Source organism: Natrix helvetica (assembly GCF_964273705.1).
Source record: "Natrix helvetica genome assembly, chromosome: 4".
Classification (NCBI taxonomy): domain Eukaryota; kingdom Metazoa; phylum Chordata; class Lepidosauria; order Squamata; family Natricidae; genus Natrix; species Natrix helvetica.
In genome coordinates, this window is record NC_138550.1 from 75,678,996 (window position 1) to 75,706,964 (window position 27,969).

The 27,969-nt window shown below is 45.3% G+C and overlaps 1 protein-coding gene across 2 annotated transcripts in view; it reads right to left on the minus strand.

Moving 5' to 3' along the window:
• The window catches only part of ADCY2 (adenylate cyclase 2), a 164,175-nt gene that overhangs the window by 12,970 nt on the left and 123,236 nt on the right, over positions 1-27,969 (minus strand). For both annotated transcript variants that reach the window (XM_081951530.1, XM_081951529.1), the window contains exons 19-20: positions 27,756-27,840; positions 1,606-1,764 (exon numbers count right to left, since the gene is read on the minus strand). In XM_081951530.1, the coding sequence (XP_081807656.1) occupies positions 1,606-1,764; positions 27,756-27,840 (244 nt within the window). The remainder of the gene's footprint in view (positions 1-1,605; positions 1,765-27,755; positions 27,841-27,969) is intronic.

The window sequence follows — 27,969 nt, forward strand, 5'->3', positions numbered from 1 at the left end:
CAAGTCCTTGCAATATTCTTGGTAACGTTTTTCAGAAGTGGTTTGCAATTCCTCCTTCCTAGGACTGAGAAGGAGTTATTGGCCCAAGTAATTTAAAATATTTTTTACAATTAAAATGGCTACAATTTTGTGCGATTTCAGGATTTTTGCAAGAGACTGTATGGAACTGCCAAGACATACATTATTTACTTCTTTCCCTGGTACTTCAAGCCAATAGATAATTTGGCAAGTGTTAAGCTTTTATTTTTATTGCCTTTGAAGGTATATTTTATGCCCTGGTTACAGATCCATGTCTTTTCAGTGCATGTGAGGGATTAATAGAAATATAGTTTTGTGTTGCAATACAGTTTGCAAGAAACAAAAAGGGTTGTTTTTTAAGGATTGCTTGCGATAATGAACCCAAGAACTGGTGACTCCAAATGTATACTCTTTGTTCTGTGCAACTTCTAATACACACAAACAGATACTCATTATTTGTAAATTAACAGCTATAAAAGAGGGCTTGTAAGTCTCTGTGGTTTGTTAAATCCAAATGACAACAATGTCCTAGAGCAGTGTTTTTCTATCTCAGCAATTTTGTGATATATGGCTGGGGGAATTATGAGAGTTGAAGTAAGGGATGAAATGCTCTGAAGTCTGCTACTGGTTTCCTTCGCGTGTGCATGCACGCTTTGCATGCATACCGCAGGCACTAAGAAGCCTTTTCTTAGTCTGCAAAGGTAAGTAGAACAGCATGGAGGAGGGGGAACAGCTGTGCCCCATGAGTTAGATTCACTAGAAAGCAGGATTTTCTGCTTTCTAGCAAATATAACTCACGCGGCACAGCTGATTGTCATACAGCTGATCGTCGGAACTTTTTAAATACTTTTTTTCAGCATTTTTAAAATACCGATTCACTTGAACCAGTAGTAAAAAATGCTTTAAAAAGTTTTTTAAAAGTTCCAATGATCAGCTGTGCGACAATCAGCTGTGCTAATGGACTAATCATCGGAATTTTTTAAAAGCATTTTTTCCACATTTTGTTTAGTAAAAAATGCTTTAAAAAGTAAAAAAAAGTTCTGACAATCAGCTTTGTGACAATCAGCTGTGTTGCATGATCATGGGAACTTTTTTTAAAGCATTTTAAAACTACCGGTTCATTTGAACCAGTAGTAAAAAATACTTTAAAAAAATAAAAAAAGTTCTGACGATCAGTGGTGTTACAATCAGCTATGCTGTGCAATTTCTAGCAAATATAAATCATGCAGCACAGCTGATTGTTACAGAGCTGACTACCGGTTCGCCTGAACAGGCCAAAACCGGTAGCATTTTACCCCTGGTTGAAGTCCACATATGTTAATGCTGCTGAAGTTGAAAAACACTGCTTTAGAGTAAAACAGTAAACACTGCTTCACACTCAATGTTTGAGTACCAGAAAAAAAAATGCCACAATTTTCCTTTTCAACCCTGTCTTCTCACAAATAGCAAGCAGACATGGAGTTAAGCTGTTTTTACCAGTTCTTACTTTCTGGGGCAGGTGAATCTACAGTCTGTGGTTTGTCTTCTGCTCTCTGGAAATTGACCTGGTCAGTTAACCTAAGATGAGATGTAGTGAGGTGGACTGACCTCGTTCTTCAAGTTCCTTGCCAAGAAATGTTCAGCCACATGAGCAGGCAATACATTTTCCAGAAGAAGCCGATTCAAATTCTCCATCGTCTCAATCTCCTCACGTTCTTTTTTGAACTTGTTCTTCCACAGAAAATCTAACCTACAGTAATATTCATTCTGTTACAAAGAGGACACAGAAGTAAAGAAACAATAGGCATCTTGTCCTATCAAATTATATATATGAATGTGTGTGTGTGTGTGTGTGTGTATGTATGTATGTATGTATGTATGTATGTATGTATGTATGTATATATATATATATATATATATATATATATATATATATATATATATATATATATATATATATATATTATATACAGTGTACACACACACACACACACACACACACACACACACACACACACACTCACCCCAAGAGATGTTCTTATCCTGATCCACTTAGGGACTGTATCCATTTATACAATATTATACCACTTCTACAATATATTGCATGTGCATGATGTGCTATCATATCTCAAGCTCAAGCTACAATCTCATATACCAAATAAGAGCTGAATGCATAACTTAACAACATGTCGAATGATGTTAAGTCTCGAGAAGGAGTCCAATAAAACAATTAAGGGAAAAGAGGAATTCACCACTGAGGATACTGAAGAAGACACGATTGCTGAGTTTGCTTACTACAAAAGTCATGTAACAAAACAATTCCCTGAGAAAATAGCTAGGTTCTCATAGTATGCATAATCCTGAAATACTGAATCCTACTGTGTTTCCCCTGAAAATAAGCCCCTTGGATAACCCCCCCTCCAGCAAGGCAGAGCACCGCTCACCGACCTAGTGGTATCCCGAAGGTGCCAAGCCATGGGAGCCGGGGGGGGGGAGGCGCTCACGTTGCTTGGTGCCTTTGGGATACCGCTAGGTTGGGGAGTGGCATTCTGCCTGGCCGGAGGGGGGAGTTGCCGGGCGGCTGTTCCCTTGTGAGCGGGCTCCCGAAAAGCCGGGCACAGCCTCAGGGGTGAAGCAGCCATGAGGAGACCATGCTCATGAGCAGCCACCAGGCAAACCCCCTCTCCAGCCGGGCAGAGTGCCATTCACTGACGTAGGGGGTATCCCTAAGGCGCCAAGCCACGTGGCGCTCTGCCTGCCCCCCAGATCCTCCAGCTTGGCACATTCAGGATACCGCCTAGGTCAGTGCATGGAGCTCTGCCTGGCTGGAGAGGGTGGTTGCCATAGGGACCACAACCATAGAGCGCACTCCTAGTGCGGACGCTGCTGGAAGAATTGGAAGCTGAGGTCCAAAGTTTGGAAGCCAGAGAAGAAATTATGCTTGGAGTGTGGCGGTGGCAGCGGCGGCGGTGCCCTGGCCCTGCAGGGAGAGCTGGGCCAGGGCATGGTGAGGTTGGGAGACATGCGAGCTTAGGGCAGAACAGGCATTCACACAACCACCCTCTCCAGCCAGGTAGAGCTCCATGCACTGACCTACGGGGTATTTCGAATGTGCAAAGCCGCAGGAGTTGGGGATGGGCCGAGTGCCATGTGGCTTGGCGCCTTAGGGATACCCCCTAGGTCAGTGAATGGTGCTCTGCCCAGCTGAAGAGGGGGTTTGCCGGGCAGCTGCTCGTGAGCGCGATCAACTCATGATTGCTTCGCCCCTGAGGCTGTGCCCGGCTCTTCGGGAGCCCGCTCACAAGGGAGCAGCCGTCCAGCAACCCCAAAACAATAAGCCCTCCCCTGATAATAAGGCCCAAGCCATATTTTGTGAGTCAAAAGAAAATAAGACCCTGTCTTATTTTCGGGGAAACACTGTATTTTAAAGTATCCTTGTAATAACTTGATTTCTATTTGAGAACAAATAAGAAAGATTTTAAAATAACTAAAATAATATTAAAATAATAACTAGAAAGATGAGCACAGTGAAAAGATGAAACAGAATTATGATTAAAAAAAAGAGGGGGGGGGAAATAAAATCAATAACATAGGAAATAGCTACTGCTTCCATTTTTGAAGAAATGGAAAAGGCAACTACCGGAAACTAACAGAAACATCTGCATATTTGAATCGGTAGTGGAAATATCTCACCTCCCTGAAATACTGTTATACTCTTCTCTATTCTGTAGAAATAGCGTGAAAAAACTTCAAACAAAATAAGCTTCTGGGGAGATGGGAGCAAGAGAGAATGGAGAAAGAAATTATTAAAAAGCAAACAAAGAAACAGTGAATAATTTTCTTTCATGACTCTCATCGATCATAATGAAAAGAAGAAAAATGTCTCCAAAAATGCAAAGAACAAGGGAAAACATATGGAATGAAAAGGGAGAGCGGTTGCTTTATAAGACCGAGCCTTTTAAAAAAATGAATGAAAATGATACTAAATCAGAAATTCAGTCACACTTGAATTCATTTAGTGTGACTCTTTATTTTTGTTGACAGGGAGAATGAAATATGCATCTTGATATTAATCTATTTACCAAAGAAATGTAATGACACTGAATAAAGAAATTACTATTATACAGTCAACGATGAAAAAACCTTGCTTCAAAAGAAATGCTTCAAATATATTTTACTTCTTTATAAATCTAGTTTCTAAAGCTGCCCATTTTGCAATGACTCTGGAAGCATGCATATTAAAAGCATATCCAATACATTAAAAGCAAAAAAATAATGTTATAACTCAAGGACTAATCCACTCAGCACGTTAATAAATGTTAACAAAAGGTAGATACTTCGCTAATACAGCATCTGAGGAAAGAACTAAATCTTTGAGGCCTTTTTTGAAGAACAATTCAAACTTCTGGGGAGATGCTATGTTACAGGACAGCTCTATTACAGAGAAGAGGTGTAATTAAGGTCCCATCAAATGACATCATTTTAAAAATAAGGCCCATAAGGTCTTACCAGTTAGAAATGATGGGAGAATAGCTGCCTTCAGATAACCAGACCCTATGCCATGAAGCGCTTTATAGGTCACAACCAACACTGTGAATTGCCTCCTTAGGGATAACCGGTACTGTGCAAGTAGCAGAGATGTCACATGGGTGTACCAACCAATATGTCCCTAAGAGTCTGCACGATCATATTGTGACCGGCTGCAGCTTCCAAATGGTCTTAAGGGCAAGAGTGTTCTGCTTTAAGTCCACATGTAGGGTGTCTAAGGCTTGAGTGAGACAAGATTCATAGAGAAAGGTGCAATCGGTGTGCTTCATGAATCTGGACAAAGGTTTCCTGCCATGCTATCACCTGCTGTTTTAACAGAGCTGCAGTTATGTGACTTTGGGAAGATGCAAATAGAACTTAGAATAACTTTATTGTCACTTTGAATGTATACTAATTGGCATACATTAAAATAAAATTTCGTTGCATACAACTCTCAAAGGGTCACCAATATACACTACACAAACACGACAAAATAATAAATAAATAAAATTATGTATACACCCACATATATTATATGACACAAATAGCCAATAGAGAGAACCTGATAGGTGGTCAAATGACTGCAGGGGGTGGGTGACTGTCAGAACTTTGAATCCAGTTTGTAAGTACTCCCAATGGGAATCCATTGTAATTTTGAATGGTCACTAAGAGACCAATTGTAAATCGAGGCCTATCTATGCCAACTCTCCACAGCCCATCACAACCAGGACATTACTGTTTGTTCCCTTTCCACCATCAGTTCTCACTCCTGCACCCTTCCATCTCTCCCCCAGGATCAATTGCATTCTCCCCACCTCAAAACAGATGTGGAGCATGAATTCAATTTTTAAACCTGAAGTTAACAATATGCACAATGTATTATAAAATGTCTCTGTTTCGTTTTCCTGAGTACAGACCAAAGGGAAAAAAGTGCACATCAGCATTCAACTGATACCGATAGTCCTTGATTTAGGACCACAACTGGGCCCAGAATTTTGGTTCTAAGTGATGTAGGCATAAAGTGCAATGTCATGTGACTATATTGCTTAGTGACCACAATCCCAGAACCCCGTTGTCATCATTAAGGGAATTTTACCAGTCATTAGCTAAAAACCCACTTCAATTCGAGCCATTCTAGGCTTGTTCTCTTCAGTCCTGAGTCAGTAAGGTGAGAGACTGTCTCCAACACTCTCTAACCTGCTTTTCTGGCTGCCCTGCAACCTGCCCTCAGCAAGCACACCCAAAACTATGTGGCTCTGGGATGTTTGCCATGTCCCAGGAAGCCAAAGCAATCCCAGCTCCAGTCCCCTTCACCCTTGCCATCCTGTGCTCCACTATCCCAGTCCATCTTCTTGCTCATGCTGCAGATGAGACATGCCAGCCTTGTTGCTTGGCTGAGCTAGACCTGGTTTTATATGGCATTAAAAAAAGAGGGAGAGGGAGCCAAAAACATCCCTTGAAACACAGTGCACCCAAGCATCCCTTTGCAAAGTGGTTGGCTTTGTGCTCTGAAAAAGAAAAAGAAAAAACCCTGCTTTGGGGTCCCCTCAGCTTTTCCTGCATGTGCAAAGCCAGTCCCAGCCGAGCAAAACAGCGAGGCTGGTCATGCCCTGTCAGTAGCAGGAGCGAGTAGATGGTAAAGGCCAGCTGGGATGGCAGAGTGCAGGATGGCAGGGGATAAAAAGAGCATAGATGATGGGAGAGATAAATGGTTGGGGGAGTTGCAGCAACCCTCAGATATATGGTGTTGAAGTCTGTACCGATGGATAGACGACAGACTAGCTGAGGTAACAGGAACAGCATTTATGGCAATGGAACAGCAAGCAAGGTAACCATAAACAACTTCAGCACCTTGCTCTGCTTGACAGCTATTTATATGGGAGCTGTCAAGCAGAGCAACCAATAGAAACAAAGTAAAAGCCCGCTTCCAGTCAGGTGTGTCTTAGCCAATAGGCGCGAGCCTTCGTTTGCTGAGCTGTTAGTTATAAGTCGAGAACTTGCGGCCAGTCATAAGTCAAGGACTTAGGACTGGTTGCAAGTCAAGGATGTTACACCTCTTTCCCCTTAGCTGCCTATGCGCAGTGCTTGTGCATGCATAATCCGCTAAATAGGCAGGGCTCTGCCGAACCCACCCAGAACGCCTTAGTTGCAGCTCGTAGGTGGACAAGGTCGGACGTTCCTGTCACAGTTCCCTAGCGATGTCACTAGGTTCCAGTCCAGGAGGTGGGCCCGGGAGAAAAGGCAAGTCCTGCAGCAGCGAGGCAGATTGAGGCAGAGTCTAGGCTGGCTACCAGAAGACAGTGGCTGGTCGCGGGACTTCATAGGAGAGGCCTGACTGGGGGAAGGCCTCAGTTGGAAGGTGGCACCTCAATTGATCAATATGGCACCACCATTCTCGCCCATCATGTAAGACAACCATATAGGAACAGGGGGCTATTAGATGTGTAATGGTGGCTGGCACCTGTTAGATCTGGGCAACGAGAGACAGACTGCGGACACGAAGTGACTTAACAGCTCTTTATTAGTAGTAGTAGTGATCCAGCTTGCTCTGTGGTCGGAGGGTTCCCCTTTTATAGGGATCGGGTACACCCCTCGACCAATCAGAACGATACCTGTTTCCCGCTGTAGCAGCGGACCAGAGGGGAGACTTGCCATGATATATGCTAATATCTAACACCCCTCCCCTCCTAGATGGAACGTTGCGGTAGGTAACATAGTCTTTTAGGTATGTTGGGGGTTGCCTTACTCGGGAGGAACGTCGTGGTTCTGGTTGGTCAGAAATGGTTTCCGGATCGGATGCTTTTCCCGTTCCACGTTCGGGAGGTTTCGTGCCCTCGTTGCTAGGGCGTTCCGGAGTCTGCTCGGTTGCGTTTCCTGGGGGTTGCTCTGCTTCGTGCGTGCTTTCTTGTTCCGAGCTTGGTTCGCAGGTGTCGTAGTTTTCTATGATGGGGCTCTCGCGTGGCTGACTTTCTGTAGGCAGGAAAATCTCGTCTTCGTTTCGAAGGTCTGAGTGCGCTAGGCGACCCCGAAGTTGATCGATGTGCCTTTTCCAGTTCCGCCCATCTTCCAGTTCCAGCAGATACGATCGTGGACCCGTGATGCCAATGACCTTTGCCGGCATCCACAATGTTCCCCCTGCATAGTTGTGGGCGTATACTGAATCCCCTATGCTAAAAGACCGAATTTTGCTTGTGGAGTCTGGGGGAGCTGTGGCAGAGTAATTTGGGTGAAGACGGTCCAGGTGAGACCGTAGACGGCGGCCCATGAGTAGTTCAGCGGGGCTCCTACCCGTCGTTGCACTTGGGGTGATATGCTGAATTAAAAGGTAATGATTAATGCGTGTTTGCCAATCACCTGGACCCATCCTAGCGAGGGCCTCTTTTGCGAATCGTACCATTCTCTCCGCCTGTCCATTTGATGCCGGATGGAATGGCGCGACGAGGGCGTGCCGAATTCCCTGACCTGCTAGATATGTCTCAAATTGCATGGCCGTGAACTGGGGCCCGTTATCGGAGACCAGGAGGTCAGGCAGGCCATGGGTGGCGAAAAGTCGCCGTAGAACCTTAATGACTGCCTCTGCCGTGGTTGAAGTCATTAGGACTACTTCTAGCCATTTTGAGTATGCATCCACAACTATAAGGAAAGTCTGACCTTGGAATGGCCCTGCGAAATCGATGTGCATTCGCGACCAGGGTGCTTTAGGTTTCTCCCATTCTGTGGCGGGCGCTTCCGGGGGTGCTGGTCTCGATTCCTGGCATGGGTCGCAAGTGGCCACCCACTCCTCTATTTCTTTGTCCATGTTTGGCCACCAAACGTAACTTCTTGCTAACGCCTTCATCCTAACAATTCCCGGATGACCCACATGTAAAGCATCTAATACATTCCTACGTAAAGCATATGGAATAACAACTCGATCCCCCCACAATAAACAACCTTGCAACACTGAGAGTTCGTCCCGTTTTGACCAAAACACTTTGAATTCCGGGCCCACGTTTCCCTTCGGCCACCCCCTCCAAACCCAAGTTTGAACTTGCTTTATTAAATTGTCTTTAGAGGAGAACCTTGCAACGTCGTATGAAGAAACCGGTCCAGAGTCCAAACAGTCAATGAGCAATACCGGTACTTCTGGAGTGGGGTCTGGCAGAATGTCAGGTAATGGGCAACGGCTGAGTGCGTCTGCGTGTCCGAGAGTGGAGCCCGGTCGATGAATCAATTTGTATGAGTACGCAGCCAGGAAAACAGTCCACCTGGTCATGCGTGGAGAAAGGGAGACCGGAGTGGGGCGGTTTCCCGCCAAAAGTCCCAACAACGGTTTGTGATCTGTAATTAGTTCAAAATCGCGGCCGTAGAGGTATTCGTGGAAATGTTTTACTCCAGCTACAGCAGCCAGCGCTTCCCTGTCCATTTGGCTGTAATTCCTTTCGGCCGATGAAAGAGTCCTGGAGTAGAAGGCGATGGGCGCTTCTTTTCCGTCGGGCATCCTGTGGCTGAGGACTGCTCCAACTCCGAAGGGTGATGCGTCGCAGGTCAATACTAGCGGTAGGGTCTGGCTGTATTGGACAAGCAGTGAGTCAGTGGTGAGCAGGCGCTTTACCCCGGCGAAAGCTGCAGCTTCGGATCGTCCCCATTTCCATGGTGCATTCCTCTGGAGTAGACGGTGTAGTGGCTCAGCAACGGTCGCCTTCTGCCTCAGAAAAACGCTGTAGAAGTTAAGTAGTCCGAGGAAAGCCTGCAACTCGGTCTGATTTCGTGGTGTGGGGGCGTCCTGGATCGCCTTAATTTTCTTTGAAGTGGGGTGTATTCCCTGACCATCGATTCTATAACCCAGGAATTCTACGCTAGGCACGTTAATTTGGCATTTTTCCTTTTTGAGGCGGAGACCCTTTTCTCTGATTCTGGCCAAAACAGTTCTGACTCTTTTATTTAATTGCTCCTCGTTTGCAGCGGACACCAAGATGTCGTCAAAATAGGGGACGACTCCCGGTATCCCTTGCAAAAGTCGTTCCATGACGCTCTGGAACAATCCTGGGGCAATACTCACACCGAATTGTAGCCGGTTGCATTTGAATGCTCCTCTATGCGTCACTATAGTTTGGGCCTCCGCTGTGGCGCTATCTACTGGCAGTTGCTGGTAAGCTTGTGCCATGTCTAATTTAGCAAATACCTTTCCAGGCCCCAACGAGTGCAATAAGTGCTGTACTACAGCCACAGGATATGCGCTCTGTTGTAGCGCGACATTAATTGTGCATTTATAGTCCGCGCAGATGCGGACTGATCCGTCTGGTTTGACTGGGGTCACGATGGGTGTTTCCCAGCGCGCGTGATCCACTGGCTCAAGGATTCCTTGCTCCACTAACTTATCTATTTCCTTATCTATTTTTGGGCGGAGTGCAAAAGGCACTCGTCTCGGTTTAAGTCGGATTGGCGCCACTTTGGGGTCTAAATTGAATGATATTGGTTTACCCACATACTTACCAAGACCGGGGCTGAACACATCCTCGAACTCCTTAAAAATCTGTTCAGCGCTGCTGTTTCTCACGGCGTTGATTCCGGTGACTTCTAACCCCAGGGCTTCGAACCAATCAAGCCCCAGAAGGTTCTGTAATGGCGCGCTGGCGATGGTCACGGGCAGCTGGGCTTCGATGTCCTTGAAACGGATTTCGAATGTGCCTTGGCCCACGATGGGGACTTGGTTCCCCTGGTAGTCTCGTAGCAGGACGTCTGGAGCGCGTAGTTGGCTCTTTCTGAGGCTAGGGATAGCCTGTTTCATGGATGCCCATGAAATAATCGTCAGGGTCGATCCTGTGTCAACTTCTAGCTCGCAAGGTGAGCTCTCCAAGAGGACTGTGACTCTCAGCCTTTTTGGCCGCTTAGGGCGGACCTGATGTATTGTGGTGAGATACGTTCGCAACTCCTCTCTCTGGGTCAACTCTATCTCATCGTCTACATCCTGAAAATACTCTCGTTGAGCGTCTTGATAGAACGCTCTTTCAGCTCTTTGTGTGTATTCTCTCTGGGGATACGCTCGCTCAGTTCCTTGTGAGTAATCTCTCTGGGGATACGCTCGTTCAGCTCTTTAGAAATTTTCTCTCTGGGTAAACACTTGTGGATTTCTCTCTGGGCGCCCTTTTTGATTTCACCAAGCCCCTGGGTTGGGCTTCTGTTGGCGGTACATGGGTGGCTGCCGTGAGGCAGGGACTCCGCTCCGGCACACTCGTGCGATGTGCCCAAGTTTGTTGCAGTGCGAACAAACAACGTTCCTGAACCTACAAGTAGACCTGGGGTGATTCCCTCCGCAGCTTGCGCAGGGTGGCAAACGGAATCCGGGTCTCCCCCCAGGCCTCAAGTGACTGCTCTGCATCAGGTGACTGTCCTCGAACTCGGGATTCTCGTAGTCGGGGCTTGTGTCCTCGTAGTGTACTCTGGTTTGCCTTGGTGCTGGCTGATTTACGTTGGCCCCTCGTTGTATGGTCACCGATGATTTCTCTGCTGACTCTGATGCTCTTGCTTCGTTTAGCGCTATCTGTAGGGTTAAATTCGGGTTTGCCAACAGCTTCTTTTGTAGTGAAATGTCTCTTAACCCACAGATGAGCTGTGCTAAGATGTGCTCGTCCAGATCCCTGAACTCGCAGTGAGTTGCTGCTTTTCGTAGGGCTGCAACATATTAATTGATGGATTCTCCCGCCTTCTGGTTCCTCGTGTTGAATTCCTTGCGGCAGACATGGCGGGAAGGTTTTGGCGCGTAATGAGTTTGCAGGGCCTGTTGCAACGCCGTCCACGATACTGCCTATATTGGAGTAGGCGCGGTGAGGTCTCTGGCCGTATTGAAGACTTCCTTTCCGCAGTAGCCGAGGAAGAAGTTTTTCTTCCTCGCGTCGGTGATCCCCGTGTATTCGTTCGCTTCGAGGAAACACTCGAAACGAATCATGAAGGCTTCCCATTCGTCGTTTGCTGGGTCGAAAGGAGCGGGGGGAGCATGCATCGCCATCTTCTCTGTTTGAATTTGCCGCGCTGCGGTGATCTGAGATGGCTGCCGGAATTTCTGCCGAATTCCTGGGCTGGATCAAATCCGGAGATTCTGGAGGTAGCGTTCTTCGTCCTATCTGCCTCTCGATCCCACCTTCGTCGCCAATGTTAGATCTGGGCAACGAGAGACAGACTGCGGACACGAAGTGACTTAACAGCTCTTTATTAGTAGTAGTAGTGATCCAGCTTGCTCTGTGGTCGGAGGGTTCCCCTTTTATAGGGATCGGGTACGCCCCTCGACCAATCAGAACGATACCTGTTTCCCGCTGTAGCAGCGGACCAGAGGGGAGACTTGCCACGATATATGCTAATATCTAACAGCACCCACCTAGGATCCCCTGCAAAATTCCTAGTGAAGACAGGATCCCCCTCCCAGAATTGGCATGAGGGAGCCCCAGGTTGTTGGGCCTCAGGTAATTATAGTGGGGGTGCAACTGGTCCAGGGTGGTCCTAAGGCCCGGCCCATTAGCAGCTCCGAGGGGCTTTTGTTAGTGGTAGGGCATGGTGTAGAGTGTTGGCTAAGGATGGCCTACACCACCTTGTCTGGCCAGCCTCCTTGCTCCATTCGCTCTAATGCTTTCTTGGCTGAGGGAACGGTTTGCTCTGCTCGGCCATTGCAAGCAGGGTGGTACAGGGCCGTGAGGGCATAGCGGATTCCCAGGCTGGCTAGGAATCCCTGGAACCCTGTGGCTGTAAACTGGGCCCCGTTGTCGGAGACCAGGGTGTCCAGCAACCCATGCATTGTGAAGATGTGGCACAGTCCCCATATAGTGGCCTCGGTGGTGGTGGATGTCATTAAGAAAAGTTTTACCCATTTAGAGTAGACGGCCACTACCACCAGGAAGTTCTGGCCATTGAAGGGACCTGTGTAATCAATGTGGACCCTGGATCATGGTCCTCGGGGCAATTCCCATTCCCTGACCAGGGCTGCAGAGGGTGCCGGCAGGGTCAAGTAGCTGGCAACCCATGTCGTCATGGCCTTGTCCAGCTTGGGCCACCAGACATAGCTGCGTACTAGAGCCTTTATGCGAGCTATGCCTGAGTGGCCCAGATGGAGGCAGTCAAGCACCTGGGTCCTTAAGGAAGGGGGAATCAATACTCTATACCCCACAGCAGGCACTCCCTTGGGTCAAGAGTTCCAGCTGATGAGTTTTGTAGGGGCAGGAACACATTGGGCACTTTGCCCAAGGACCACTCCCTGCGCACCCAGTAAAGAACTTGGCTTGTGATGAGGTCAGCTTGAGAGTGGTGGGCCATGTCAGATGCCGAGGTGGGGAGGTCCATCCACCAGGAAGCCCAAGAATTCCACCTGGGACACAGCAATGGAGCACTTGCTGCATTTTAATTTTAGACTCGCTCCCCTAAAATGTGAGAGGACCTTCTGTAGTACTTTGATAAGGGCTGATCGACTGCCAGCAGTGATCAGCACGTCATCGAAGTATGGGACAACGCCAAGCAGCCCATGGAGCAATCGGACACAAGGAGGTAAGAGTGCTCCGTGGAAGAATTGACGTGGAGGAGTCAGAGTCAACTTCCATGCAGCATGGAGTACCCTCAATGAGCAAGGAGATGTAGATTTTCTTGCCATCAGCCGAGCGAGACGTTGCATTGCTGACCGAGGTGGCAGAGTGATCCTGGTTCCTGGAAATGGCAAAGCAGTCATCTCTGAGCAGGTTTGAGTGACGTTGAGGGTGAGCAGCCAGAGGGCAGTAGTCGGTTGGGGCCAGTGCTGGAAGAAAGGCATGGCAGATGTCCGCGGGGTGCCCTTTCTTACTGCAGTGGTGGCAAAGCAGTTTTAAAGGGACAGGCAGTGTGGGCATGGGCAACTCTGCAGCCCAGGCAACCCCCGGTCTGAGGTCGAGGGGGGATAGTAGCAGGAGCCAGTCCATTTTGCTGTATCTTGAGGCAGTCAACTTGGTCTTTATCGAGGTCATCTAGAGGAACCAGTTCAGGTTCTGGGGGCTGGTGAGAGATACTGCTGGCATTTTTGAATCTCGGCCATGGACCTGTCAGAGAATTCTGCAGCTCTGGCTTCGTCCAAAGCCGTTTGCCAGTTGATGTCTGAGCGAGCCTGCAGTCTCTGCTTGAGGCGGATGTCTTGCACCCCGCACACAAACTGCTCCAGCAGCGAGTCATCCAGATCGGGGAATTCACACTACTTTACTTTTTACTTTTACTTTTATTTAGACTTTTATACCGCCCCCTCTCCCCAAAGGGACTCGGGGCGGTGTACAGTCAGATAAAACACATAAATAAATAGAAGATACAAACATAGAAGAGGAGGCAATAAGAAACTGTACATAAAGCAAAGCAGTTAAAAACAATATTTAAATAACCCTAAAAATACCCAATTAAAATATCTGCCAGGAGGTAGAATAAGACTATGAATGGGCCAGGCTGGCTAAAGGGAACAGGTGAGTCTTCAGTTTTTGTCGGAAGGAGCGGAAGTCGGTGGTGGTTCTGATATCGGGGGGGAGGTCATTCCAGAGGGTTGGGCCCATCACAGAGAAGGCTCTACTCCTAGGCGCCGCCCATTGGCATTGCTTAGTGGACGGCACCCGGAGGAGTCCTTCCCTGTGAGAGCGAATCGGTCGAAGGGAAGTGTGTGGTAGGATGCGATCCCGCAAGTACCTAGGTCTTGAGCCATGGAGCGCTTTAAAGATGGTAATTAACACCTTGAAACGCACCCGAAAGACCACAGGCAGCCACTGCAGCTCGCGCAGGAGCGGTGTTACGTGGGAGTACCTAGTACTCCCCATAATAGCCCGCGCGGCTGCGTTCTGGACTAGCTGCAGTCTTTGAGCGCGTCCCAAGGGAAGCCCCATGTAGAGGGCATTGCAGTAGTCCAGCTGAGACGTCACCAGTGCATGAGTGACCATGCGTAGGGCAGCCCGGTCCAGTAGGGGGCGCAATTGGCGCACCAGGCGAACCTGGTGGAACGCCCCCCCTTGCCACGGCTTATTATTATTATTATTATTATTATTATTATTATTATTATTATTATTATTATTATTATTATTATTATTATTATTCTTGGATTTCTAGACCGCCCCCTCTCCCAAAAAGGGACTCGGGGCGGTGTACAGTCAATGCAGATAAAAATACAATCATAAAACAATTAAATGCATTTGGATGGAAGAGATAGGCTGTACAAGAAATAAATATATTCTAAAACCCTAAAAACATCCCCAATTAAAAACCCAAACCCAATTAAAATAAATCCCCGGGAGGTAAAACTAAGAAAGTGCCAGGCCAGCTGATTGAAATAGGTGAGTCTTTAACTTTTGACGGAAGGAACGGAGGTCGGTGGTGGTTCGAATGTCGGGGGGGAGGTCATTCCAGAGGGTTGGGCCCATCACAGAGAAGGACCTACTCCTAGGTGTCGCCCGCTGACACTGCCTAGCGGACGGCACCAGGAGGAGTCCCTCCCTGTGTGAGCGAATAGGTCGCAGGGACGTGTGTGGTAGGATGCGATCCTGCAGATATCTAGGTCCTATGCCATGGAGCGCTTTAAAGATAGTGATCAATACCTTGAAACGCACCCGAAAGGCCACAGGTAGCCAGTGCAGCTCGCGCAGGAGCGGTGTTACGTGGGAGTAATGTGTACTCCCCATGATAACCCGCGCGGCTGCGTTCTGAACTAGCTGCAGTCTCCGGATGCGTCCCAAGGGAAGCCCCATGTAGAGGGCATTGCAGTAGTCCAGGCGAGACGTCACCAGCGCATGAGTGACCGTGCGCAGGGCACTCCGGTCCAGTAGGGGGTGCAATTGGCGCACCAGGCGAACCTGGTGGAACGCCCCCCTTGCCACGGCTGCCACATGGTCCTCCAGTGACAGCTGGGCATCAAGGAGGACGCCCAAATTGCGCGCCCGCTCCACAGGGGACAGTTGTTCGCCCCCTATGGCCAGCGATGGTGTCAGCTGGCTGAACCGAGGTGCCGGTACCCATAGCCACTCGGTCTTGGAGGGGTTGAGTTTGAGTCTGTTGTCCCCCATCCAGACCCCGACGGCTTCCAAACACCGGGACATCACTTCGACAGCCTCGTTGGGGTGGTTTGGGGTTGAAATGTACAGCTGAGTGTCATCAGCGTACAGGTGGTACTCAACCCCAAAGCCACGGATGATCTCACCCAGTGGCTTCACATATGCGTTGAACAGGAGAGGCGAGAGGACCGACCCCTGCGGCACCCCACAAGTGAGTGGCCTCAGGGACGACCTCTGCCCCCCTGTCAACACACATTGCTTCCGGTCGGAGAGGTAGGAGCCGAACCACCGCAGAACGGTGCCTCCGACTCCCATCCCCTCCAACCGGCGCAATAGGATACCATGGTCGATGATATCGAAAGCCGCCGAGAGGTCTAATAGGACCAGGATAGAGGAACAACCCTTATCTCTGGCCCTCCAGAGATCATCAACCAACGCGACCAAGGCTGTCTCAGTGCTGTGCCCGGGTCGGAAGCCGGACTGGCGTGGGTCTAGATAGTCGGATTCGTCCAGGTGTCGTGGAAACTGCTGCGCCACCACATTCTCAACAACCTTCGCCAAGAAGGGGAGGTTGGAGACTGGACGGTAATTAGCTAGCTCCATTGGGTCGAGCGAAGGTCTCTTGAGCAAGGGTCTCACCACCGCCTCTTTCAAGGCGGTGGGTAAGTAACCCTCACCCAATGAGGCGTTCACCAGGCCCAGAAGCCAGCCTCGTGTCACCTCCCAGGCTGCCAGTACCAGCCAGGAGGGGCACGGGTCCATTGAACATGTGGTGGGTCGTAGCCGTCCACGCAACCTGTCCAAATCCTCGGGGGCAACAGAGTCAAACTCCTCCCAGAATGGTCTCTCAAGACTCGCTGTTGACGGCTCGTCTGGTCCACTGACGGAGGTCCATCCGCTCCGGATCTGATCGATTTTGTCCTGAAGATATTCCCCAAACTCCTCTGCTCTTCCCTGTAAGGGTGTCTCTCGCATCCCCTGCGATAAAAGGGAGCGGGTCACCCGAAACAGGGCGGCAGGGTGGTTATCCGCGGACGCAATAAGGGCAGCACAATGTCTGCGCTTGGCCGCTCTTATTGCCACAAGGTAAGTCCGCAAATAGGCTCTTACCTGTGTTCGGTCAGATTCGGAGCGGGAGGACCTCCACCTGCTCTCTAGACGTCTCCTGTGGCGCTTCATCACCCTTAGCTCCTCAGTGAACCAAGGAGCCCGGGTGGATCGATGCCGCAGGAGAGGTCGCAAAGGCGCAACCCGGTCCAAGGCCCCAGTCGTCGCCCTATTCCAGGCAGTCACTAGGTCCTCGGAGCGGGAGCGGGACAAGGCTACAGGTATTGGCCCAAGCTCCGTCTGGAATCTATCCGATTCCATCAGGTGCCTGGGGCGGTACCAGCTTGTAGAGTCTGGTTCCGCCTCCTCGCGGTGGGGGATAGCGCCAGGGAAGTCCAGCCGGAGGGATGAGTGGTCTGACCATGACAGGGGCGTGATGACTAAGTCCCCTATTCCCAGATCACTCGTCCACTGTTCAGATACAAAAATGAGGTCCAGTGTGTGGCCCCCTTCGTGAGTGGGGCCCTGCACTAATTGGGTCAGGTCCATGGCCGTCATGGAAGCCATGAACTCCCGAGCCACCTCAGAAGCCGCTCCCGTTGATGGCAAGTTGAAGTCCCCCATGACCAAAAGTCTGGGAGTCTCAACTGCCGTCGCTGAGATTAGCTCGAGGAGCTCGGGCAGGGCTGCTGATGCATAGCGAGGAGCCAAGTATACAATCAGCAAGCCCCACTGCCTCCCTGGGCCCCAGTTCACACCAAGGGACTCACACCCGGGTATCTGAGGGACAGTGAACTCCCTCGGCTCTAAACATTCCCGTATAACCACCGCCACCCCACCACCCTTACCCAGGGCCCGGGGCTGATGGAATGCCCGGAAGCCTGGTGGGCACATTTCCACGAGGGGTAAACCACCCTCGTGGCCCAACCAGGTCTCCGTTATCCCTACAAGGTCTAGCTCCCCCTCTGAGATCAACTCATTAATGAGGGGGGCCTTGTTGGTAACAGACCTTGCGTTGCAAAGCATCAGCCACAGGCCCTGGCTCTGTAGCACCTGTCCACCTAGACTGCAGGGGTTGGTACAAGCGACTGGGCGTAGCCAGCAGCCACGGTCTCCCAACCGACCTTGGGATCTTATCCTGTCCTCGCATCCCCTCCTCCCCACGACCGTTGACAGCCGGGCATCTAGGAGGACGCCCAAATTGCGCGCCCGTTCCACAGGGGGCAATTGCTCGCCCCCTATGGTCAGTGATGGAATCAACTGACTGAACCGGGGTGCCGGTAGCCACAGCCACTCAGTCTTGGAGGGGTTGAGCTTGAGTCTGTTGTCCCCCACACTAGATGGCCGCCGTTCTGAGGGATGCGAAGAACTGGCTGATGGTTTGGGTGTCTTTTTGGATACACTGCCGGAAAGCATAGCGCCGGGCAATGAGGGAAGGTGTAGGAGTGTAGTGGTTCCGAAGCTTGGCAATAAGAGTATTTCACAACAAGGCGTGGACCGCCAAAGGTGTGGCCAAAGCTCGAGTGGTTGTGAACATGTTGGGGCCGCAAGAGCTGAGGAAAAAAACACAATTTCTGTCCTCAGGCAGCTAGTGATAGTTATTGGCTTTCAGGAAGCATTTAAATCACTCCAAAAAACCAGCCCATGATTCAATGGTTGAACCAAAGGGGGCAAAATGGGGAAGCGATGCCATGTAGCCTTTTCAGAAAAAACTGAGGAGAATTTTTTTTTCTTTTTCTCTAGCCGATCATGCAGGGGGTTCCTCAGAATCCCATCCTCATCTCCAGTGTTGAAGTCTGTACCGATGGATAGAAGACAGACTAGCTGAGGTAACAGGAACAGCATTTATGGCAATGGAACAGCAAGCAAGGTAATCATAAACAACTTCAGCACCTTGCTCTGCTTGACAGCTATTTATATGGGAGCTGTCAAGCAGAGCAACCAATAGAAACAAAGTAAAAGCCTGCTTCCAGCCAGGTGCGTCTTAACCAATAGGCGCAAGCCTTCGGTTGCTGGGCTGTCTTGCGGCCGGTCATAAGTCAAGGACTTAGGACCTGTCACAAGTTAAGGACGTTACATATGGATAGGTTGCTAAGCACCTGAATTTGATCACGTGGCCATGGGGGAACTGCAATGGCCATAACTTTGAGCATGGGTCATAAGTTCCTTCATCCAGCACCACTATAACTTCAAGTGGACAGTGAATGAATGAATGGTCCTAAGTCAAGACTACCTATATCTCAGTATTTCAGAGAGATATCGGAGCTATATGATGTTTTCTATTTTCCTATTCACTTTGAAAAGTGATACAGAGAATTAAAATGTAAAATTCAGTATTTATTACAAGTCGCTGACTTATAGGCAACAAAAGGAATGCTGAATGGGTTTCTTAAATTCTAAGGACTGTGACATTTCTATGCAGCTCAAAACTCTAAAATCTGTAAGAATAATTTGGTCACAAAAGCAGTTTTCACTAACACTGCTGTGACAGAAATAAAAGAAAGTACTGATTAGATTAATTACTGAATGTGACTGTCATATGCTTTGCAAAGAAATCCCCTACTTTGATGTTTTCCAGAAGACACTTTACATAGTCAATCACATTCTAAATTAAACACAAGCTATCCTGTGAAAATTTATTCAATTTTAACTAGAATTATGAAGACATTAAATGTATTGTGTGCAACCATAGACCCCTACACAAGATCACCATAAAGAAAGAGGCAAAACAACCCAACTAATTTTAGTTTAAGTGAGCTCCATCTGTTTTATCTAATAATATATTGGAGACATATTGTTATATCAAGTTATTTCTGTTGTTATATATATCTTGGTATTCTCAAACCAAGTTTGCTTTTTTATTGGATTTCTGGGCAACCAAATTCATTCAGACTCGGGGCAACCTAAAGTAAAAGCTCAATAACTGATTGGCTTGCACAGCATCTGAACTATCCAGACAAAACTGATTTTGATGAGACATTAAGTGCCAAAGGCATCCGTTCAAATTTTAACTGATTTATATCATATTAAGAAAAGGCTACAAAATCATATTTCATTTTATCAGTAAATACTAACAAGCCATTTGCAAATAGGGCTACTAGAATCTCACCACTCTGCTTAATTGTGAAATGTAATTATTAAAGATCAAAATCAAACAAGAAAGAAGAAAAGGGGAGACTTGTCATATAATTTCAAATAAAAAAGAGCGAAATAAGATACCAATAACTCTCGTGAAAATGTGAAGAATAAAATAAAATGTAAATACACTTAAAATATTCTTGAGGAAAGAGGGATTTCAATATTATAATTAAAAAGTAGGGATTATCTATTTGTTCCAATACATTCTCTCCATTCAATAATTAATCAATCATTAATTTTAGTGAGATCTACCTATTCTCATAGTTAGCCTCTGGTCCGCAAAAATAAATTTAATTTGATCAGGATGTTCCAAGATAGCTAATATCATTTAATTGTTTGATAACAATTTTTAATATCTACATTCATTAGGTGTGGGTCTGTAATTTGCAGAGTGTATATGATCACAAACAGATTTTAATACTGCAGAGACCGACCGGTAATCTTCATTCAGAACAATATCAGATTCAAATACATTCTCATAAAAATTGGAATTAGTGACCAAAACAACGCAAATAAAAATCTTGTCCAGGTAGCATTTTAACACAGAGTTAATAAGATAATACTTTTTCATTAGTTAAATGTTAAAATATATTCACAAACTTCACTATTAATTTTATTAATTTGCAAGGACATGCCATGTCTTATTAAATGACCAAATATTTAAAGTATTGGATTATTCAATGACTGGTCCTTGAACAGATCATTGAATTTTTCTCTGCTTTCAAAATTTACCGTATTTTTCAGACAATAAGATGCACCAGTGTATAAAACGCACCAAGATTTCGAAGGTAAGAAAAAAAAAGTTTTTGTCTTTCCCAGCCCCCAGGAGCACTCTGCAGGCTTCAGCAGGGCTGGAGAAAGGTAAAAAATGCCCCCGTTTTTCACCAAAATGGGGGCATTTTTCCTTTCCCCTAGCCCTGCTGAAGCCTGCAGAGTGGTTCTGGCGGGTGGGGGAAGGCAAAAGCACCCTGGTTTTGGTGAAAAACAGCCAATTTTTTGCCTGTTTTTCACCAAAACAGAGGCATTTTTTCCTTCCCCCCAGACCTGCTGAAGCCTGCAAAGTGCTTCTCTGGGGTGGGGCAAGGCAAAAACACCCCCGTTTTTTGCCCATTTTTCACAAAAATGGGATGTGGGGGCAGGGCTTCGGGAGACCAAAAATGGTTGTATTCGGTGTATAAGATGCACCAACGTTTCCACGTTCTTTTAGGGGGGTGGCATTTGCGTCTTATACTCTGAAAAATATGGTAAATAATTTGTTATAGAATTGTTTGATGTTTTCTTTCCCTCTTGGCATTACTAACGACACCTGGATAACATTCAGTTCAATTATGCATTCTCCTTAATTATTATTCTGTTGCATTCTCCTTCTTTTTATCACTTCCTGTCCAATACAATTTTATGGATGAGCCATAACATGCAATTTCTATTACTTGAAATTTCAGCTAGCCCTTAAAAAAATACCTTACTGAAGTCATAACTTCCCATTATAAACTGAAACCATTGAAAAGAAATAAAATAGATAAGAGATTGAGAAGTGACGCACATAATTTCTCACTACTTTTTTTCCAATAAATTGATACTTATTTTTGCAGTTCTTTGCAATATCCATTTTTGTTGTTTAATATATTTTAGTGTGGTTTTTGAGAATTGATTTCCAAGCGATAGTTCTACTAATAACAGTTTTTAGGAGCTTTGCCTTTACTGTTTTGCCTTTTTAATAATTGTTTTTATGTCTTGCATTGTAAAGTCACAAGATTGAAATTGGTAGATATTTAAAATTTAGAATAGAATAGAGCTGGAAGGGACCTTGGAGGTCCAGCCCCCTGCCAAAGCAGGAAAACCTATGAAATCTCAGACAAGTGAAATCAGACAAATATCAAAAAAAAAATCCCTTTTCATCCCTCAAAGTGGTATGTGTCTTTCCCAAACTTGGATCCTTTATACTGGAGCTCTGCAAGTTTGAAGGTTCTGCACAGTATCTTAATTGTTCTTAGCAGTGCTCCGCTCTGGACAGAGAACTTTGTTGTAGTCCCTGGGATCTGTTGAAGTTACTCACCCAGCTTAGGAGTCACAGTCCCAAATGCTCCTACTGCTAACTGGGAGCACTTTGGCATTTACTGTCTACATTCTCTCAAACTGCTGCTTCAGGTCCTGGCACTTTTCCAGCTTCTTATACTCCTTCTTCCTAATGTTACTGTCATTTGGCACTGCTAAATCTATCACCACCATCTTCTTCTGGCCCTTGTCTACTACAGAATATATTGGCCAATGCCTGCCTGTCTGTCTGGATCTGACAGTCCCACAGGAAGTGTCTATGGAGGAAAAACAACAGATCAGGCATGGATACCCCCTGCTGACTCTAATAGTAACTATGGGATGCTACAAACATCATAAATGCAGGCATTGATGCTCCCCCGCTCCCAGCACCATTGTAACTTGGAACAGTTGGAACAGAATATAATAGAATAAAATAGAATTCTTTATTGGCCAAGTGTGATTAGACACATAAGGAATGTGAATGAAGCATTCATTAAGCAAGGACCACCTGTAATTGTCCATGAACCATATTAAATTCTAAAGCTCAGTGCAATATAGCTGTAAGGTCAAACCTAGGAGGAATGGGAGAGAATCACAGTATCTTATCTACTAATTAAAACTGAGATTGCAAATTAAAACACTCCATTTGCTTAGTCTCTGTTTTGAGAAAGAAGTAAGAGACCACTTAAAGCTTAATAAGAGATTTCTTTCCACTATTCAATTTTCCGAAGTGATAAAAAGACTTTCAATTAAATAGTACACTCTAACAACAATAATTGCAAAGGCCACAGGAGAACAATATCTTGATCAAATTCAACAGCTCAATAGTCTTTTGTTACTTCCTGCTGGCCAAGTAAGATTTTCCTTAGTCTTGTACTACAATAGAGCAGAACAAAGCCATAAATCTGTCACCGTGCTAAGCAGCTGTAGAAAAAGGATAGTTCTGAAAGAAAATACAATAGAAACAACAGTGACCTTAAAAAGACATGCACAAAATTCAGAAGTTTTTGTACAAGAAATATACAATATAAATAGTATGAATGGATTGACTTCCAGTTTCCGAAGGCGACGGATGTTGGTCCACTGTTCGCTTCTCCGGTGGGCTCCTTTTAGGAGCACAGGGGGTCTTGGAGGAACCACCTGCCATAGGGCGGCTTGGAGGGATAGACGGCAGCCATGGGGGGGGGGGTCTCCAGTTTCGTCTTAGGAGCCAGGGAGCGTAGGGGGTGCATAACAGCACCTTCGCTGAATGGATTCCGGAAGGAAAGAGTTAACTAGATGCAGCAGCTGAAGTGCTGGAGGTGAGAAATTCGCTCCAATCTCCTTAATTGCTTTTAACTGACGAGTAGCGGCTTGTTTACAAGTTGTGGATTCAATCTGTTTGAAGTAGGAAGATTGGAGGGGGGTTGCTTTTTTTCTTTTACCCCTCTCAGGCAAAGCGGCATTTGGACTGTCTCTTAATCTCGGAATGGAGATAGAGAGCAAAAAATTGAATTAGCCACTTGAACTAACTATGTGAAAAGGTTTATATCATAACCGCAAGAGCTGATTGCTGAGTTGTTTTGAAAGTTTTATGGAAGTTTTTAATGTTCTGCTCCTGATCCCGAGAAGGAGCCAAGATGGCCTTCTTCCTTCTTCTTCTTCGCACTTATAAATAAAGTCTGCCTTTTGAAACTACCTTTGAAGAAAGTCTGGCTTTATATTATCCCCCCTGAAGGACTCTTGGAGCCTCTCCTATTACGTGGTCTTTCTGGATTTGGACTATTTGATCTCCTTTTTTTTTGAGTGACTTCTTGGCTTGGAACTGTGACAGAGGGTTAATTTTCACTTTTGGATTTGCCTGTCTTCTCGGACTCGCTCGGCTGCATGCTTCACAGACGCCATTTCTTTTGCAAAAGATTTTTACTCTTTCTGAACTTAGAAAACCACCTACAGGCAAAGCAGCCTCGGCACCAACTTCTACTGCATCCAGTCCAATGATTCAACAGACAAAAATTTCATCATTTTTACAAGAAAAAACTGGAGAGAGTTCAAAAGATTTATCTGTTACTCAAATGTTTCAAGCTATTGTGCAGGGACAAAATGAGGTGAAAAAGGAGGTAGCATATTTTAGAGATGAGCTTAAAAGTGTACAGCAACAAATAACAGAAAATAAACAGAGAATTGGTGTGCTGGAGGAGGGTGCGGCTGGGCTGGGGGAGGACGTTAAGGCAGTCCAGAAGGGGAATATAGAATTGGAAAATTTTATGGCAAAGATAGAACTTGAAAGAATGCCCTTCTTTCTCAGATTCCAGAACCTACCGGAGACAGAAGATGAAGATCTTTAGGATATTATGAGTACAATTTTAGCAGAATATATTAAAAAAGATAAAGAACAGTTGTGGTGGGATATGGATCTGGTTTATAGGATTAATTCAGCATATGCCAGAACACATAATGTTCCAAGGGAAGTACATGTTAAATTTCTTAGGAAGACCACAAGGGATGAGATTCTAGGGGCTCAGAGGGGGGGACCACTAAAATATAAAGATAAAGAAATTGCCATTCTTAAGCAAATTCCGAAAAAACTAAGAGATAAGAGGAGGAAGTATTCCTCCTTATCCAAATAAATTATATAATAAGGGAATTTGGTTTAGATGGTTATTGCCAGAAGGAATGCTGATCTTCTGGGAGGGAAACAGAATTAGAATTAACACAGTTGTGGAGGCAGAGGCCTTCATTAAAAAACATAGTGCCCTCCTAGAGGACGGAAATATAAGAAGTAGTGAAAAAGGTGACAAAAGACATGAAGGAGGGAGGGGCTGTGGCTCTTCCTGGGGACAGCGGGGAGGGAACAATAATGGAAAGACTCAGGTCACAAAAATAAATATATCTGGAATATCATTTTAATTGTTGATATATTAGAAAGTGGAAAAAGAGATGATTGAACACATGGTTGATACAATGTATAATAAGATGCTGTTTCTGCATATCTTTTATCTTCTGTTTTTTTTTCTGTAAAAAGTTGTGAGAATTGGAGAGATTCCTACCTCTAGCACGATGGAGCTGCCCCCAAAATTTTTTTTGTATATCCACCTACCCTTTTCCCCAAAATTTTTTAAAAACCAATAAAATTCTTTCAGATAAATAGTATGAATGGTATTCAGAAAAAAGAGCTCAAATTTTATTCAAATGTATTTCTTCTATCTTTTAATATTTATTTAAATATTTGTTTATTAAATTTATTTCAAATTTAGTATTAATATAAAATTATTTCTTTATATTAGTGAAATTGAAAGTAGATACATGACTAGCAAATCTTATATTCTAACCACAATATATAATTCTGCTACATGTTTTCTATCAGTTCTCATTTCCATTTGATGAAAGAGAATTTGCTGTTGAAGTTTTTTTAATGAATGTTGGTACATTTCTTGGGTGCTACTTATAGTTGCAAAGTGATCAGTGTGTGTATATGTGTACAGATGGCCTGTCTTTCATATTTAATAATTTCTCCAGTCCCTGGTTCCCTATCCTTCAATTAAATTCCAAGGAACTAAGCCCATCATGCTTTTTAAACTGAAAGTTTGGGCAGTCTTAAAAGGATGAAAAATGTCTAATAGCAGCAATGCCAACATTGCCATCATCTAATGCACCACTTCCAACAAGAAAGCAAGTTCAATTACAACCACCAAGAGAAACTGAAATGAAATATTCAACCATCTTGAGAGTAGCCTCTCTTCACAAGATAAAGAATGTTGTATTTTACAATGCAGATTTGGACCAAGAATTTATTTGAACACAATCTCAAAATTATGCAAAACTGGGCCACCTGATTATGTTCTTTCTATACTATTGTTGTGATTATGATGTTTTCTTCATCTAGAAAAATAATGCTGGAATAGGTATATCTTTAGTCTCATCAGTTAAGGAAAATAGATTCTCCTTGGGTTCAGGTACTAACTATAGTTATGAACAATTACAAATAGGTCCATCTTGAATACCTAGGTCACGTACAGTAAAGTTTCAGAACAGGATTTAATAATACAAAATATATAAAAAAGATTTTTTCCTTAATTCTGCATCTATCTTAAAAATGAACATTGCAATCTCTTACTTTTGCAATCTCTTACTATTGCTACTTTAGGCTAAATTACTGAGGAAAACAAACATCTTCTCTTCTAATCCTTACCAGAAGTTTATAAAACAGCACTAAATGGAATTATCAAAAATAGAAAACCAATTTATCTAAATTACTGCAATAAACAGGTCAATTTTAAGAAATAGGAAAGTGCACAGCCCTGGTAGTTTCAATTTAAAATTAGTGTTAGAATGCTAGAATCTTTATTTAGTTACACTAGGGATCCTCAAAGCTTTTGAACAGGGGGCCGATTCACAGTCTCTCACACTGTTGAGGGCTGGACCGGCTGAGTGGGCATGGCTAAGTGGTCATGCGACTGGGTAGGCATGGCCAGTTTAGCAGTTCATTTTGCCTTTGCCCTTGCTGTACTTGCTCAACCCAAGGAATCTATTTACTTGATCTCCCCTCAAAGGGAAAAAGAACACAAACTTTCTTGCCACTTGCCTAACTTCATTACAACAGCAGCGTCAGGCTCCTTAAAAAAAGGCCATTAACAAAATAATAAAACAAACAGGATTTCCTTCAAAATAACTCCTGGTCATATGTTTCAGATGACCACACAATGAACCAGACTGAGAACTGCACCAATTAAGACTGCAACTAAATCCCTCAAGATGGGCATTGAGAGAGATTGGAGCAGGCAGAAGACGACAAGAATACACACACACACACACACGCACACACACACACCCTTCAATGGCGAATTAAGGAGGGATAATGGTCCCTCAGATTGTTGGGGGCCAGACTATATTTTGAAAAAAACATGAACAAATTTCTATGAACACTGCACATATCTTCATTTGTAGTGCAAAAAACCATGAAATAATACAATATTTAAAACGAAGAACAATTTTAACCAACATAAATATGCTACTAATTCAATGGGAAGTATGGGCCTGTTTATTTGGGATTACAGGGCTAAAGGTCTTTTAAGCCTGGAGGAGAATTCACAAATTGATTGGCTTTTTGCCACACTTGTCCATGTGTATCAGAGGTGGGTTCCTACTGGTTCGGACCGACTCAGCCAAGTAGGTAGTAACTTGGCCTGCCATGCCCCCAAACTGGTTCTATTGTTTTTTGCTTCTGCGCAGTAGCAGCAGCCAGGAAAGCCCTCCCCCTCCCCCATCCCGCTGTGTATATACACACATGAATCTACCAAAATTGCTCAGCAACCAATTTGGTGGATGTACTTTATATATGGGAAGAATCAAAGCAGTGGGTGAACTCTCCTTCAGGCATTATACTGCGGTTGCATTTGCAACTTCAGCTGATTTTGAAAAAGCTAGGAAACATGGAGACATCTCCCCCTACTCACTCACTTTTAAAGCACTACTTTAAAAGCAGACCCTTCTCTACTCACCCACCAGCCCTGGATCACATGGCTGTGAAAAACATATCAAAGGCTGTTTTTAAAGTGTCTTTAAAGACTTTTAAAGCACTTCTTTACAAGCTGGCCGCTACTTTTCATCCTACCATTCCATGGGCCAGATACTTTGCATTGGCAGGCTGTATCCAGCCCATGGTCTGTAGTTTGAGGATGCCTAAGTTACACAGTTATGGAATGGAGTAACTGAAATGGAAATTGAAATTTGGATTACCTGATTGTTGTACAGTCAATACAGGTAGTCCTCATGTTATGATGGCAATTGGGACCAGAATTTCTGGTGCTGAGCAATATGGACTACAATGTCACATGTCTATATCATTTAGCAACGTCAAACCCTGCAGTCTCCATTGCCATTGTTAAATAAGGATTGTGGGTCATTAAGGGAGACATCCTTGCAACTTCATTCCAGCTTCCAGCGACCAATTTGGGCACACAGAGCATTGAAAGTAAAATGAAATTCCTAGAAAGAGAAAAAAAAGAGCAAGAGACTTACCTGTCTGCTAAGTACCAGCAATGTGATGAAGAAGATAAAAAGAGATACAGAACCCATTGTTTTTAGATCTTTCAAGATCCCTGGCCTGTAAAAATAAAGTATTTTGATCACAGGGAATCAAAATTGGTCTACAGATTCTGAATGTGCCCATTTAAAGTCATGGTGCAAAAATTTCTAGTACAAACTTAGGACCACTTCATTCTATGCACCTAAT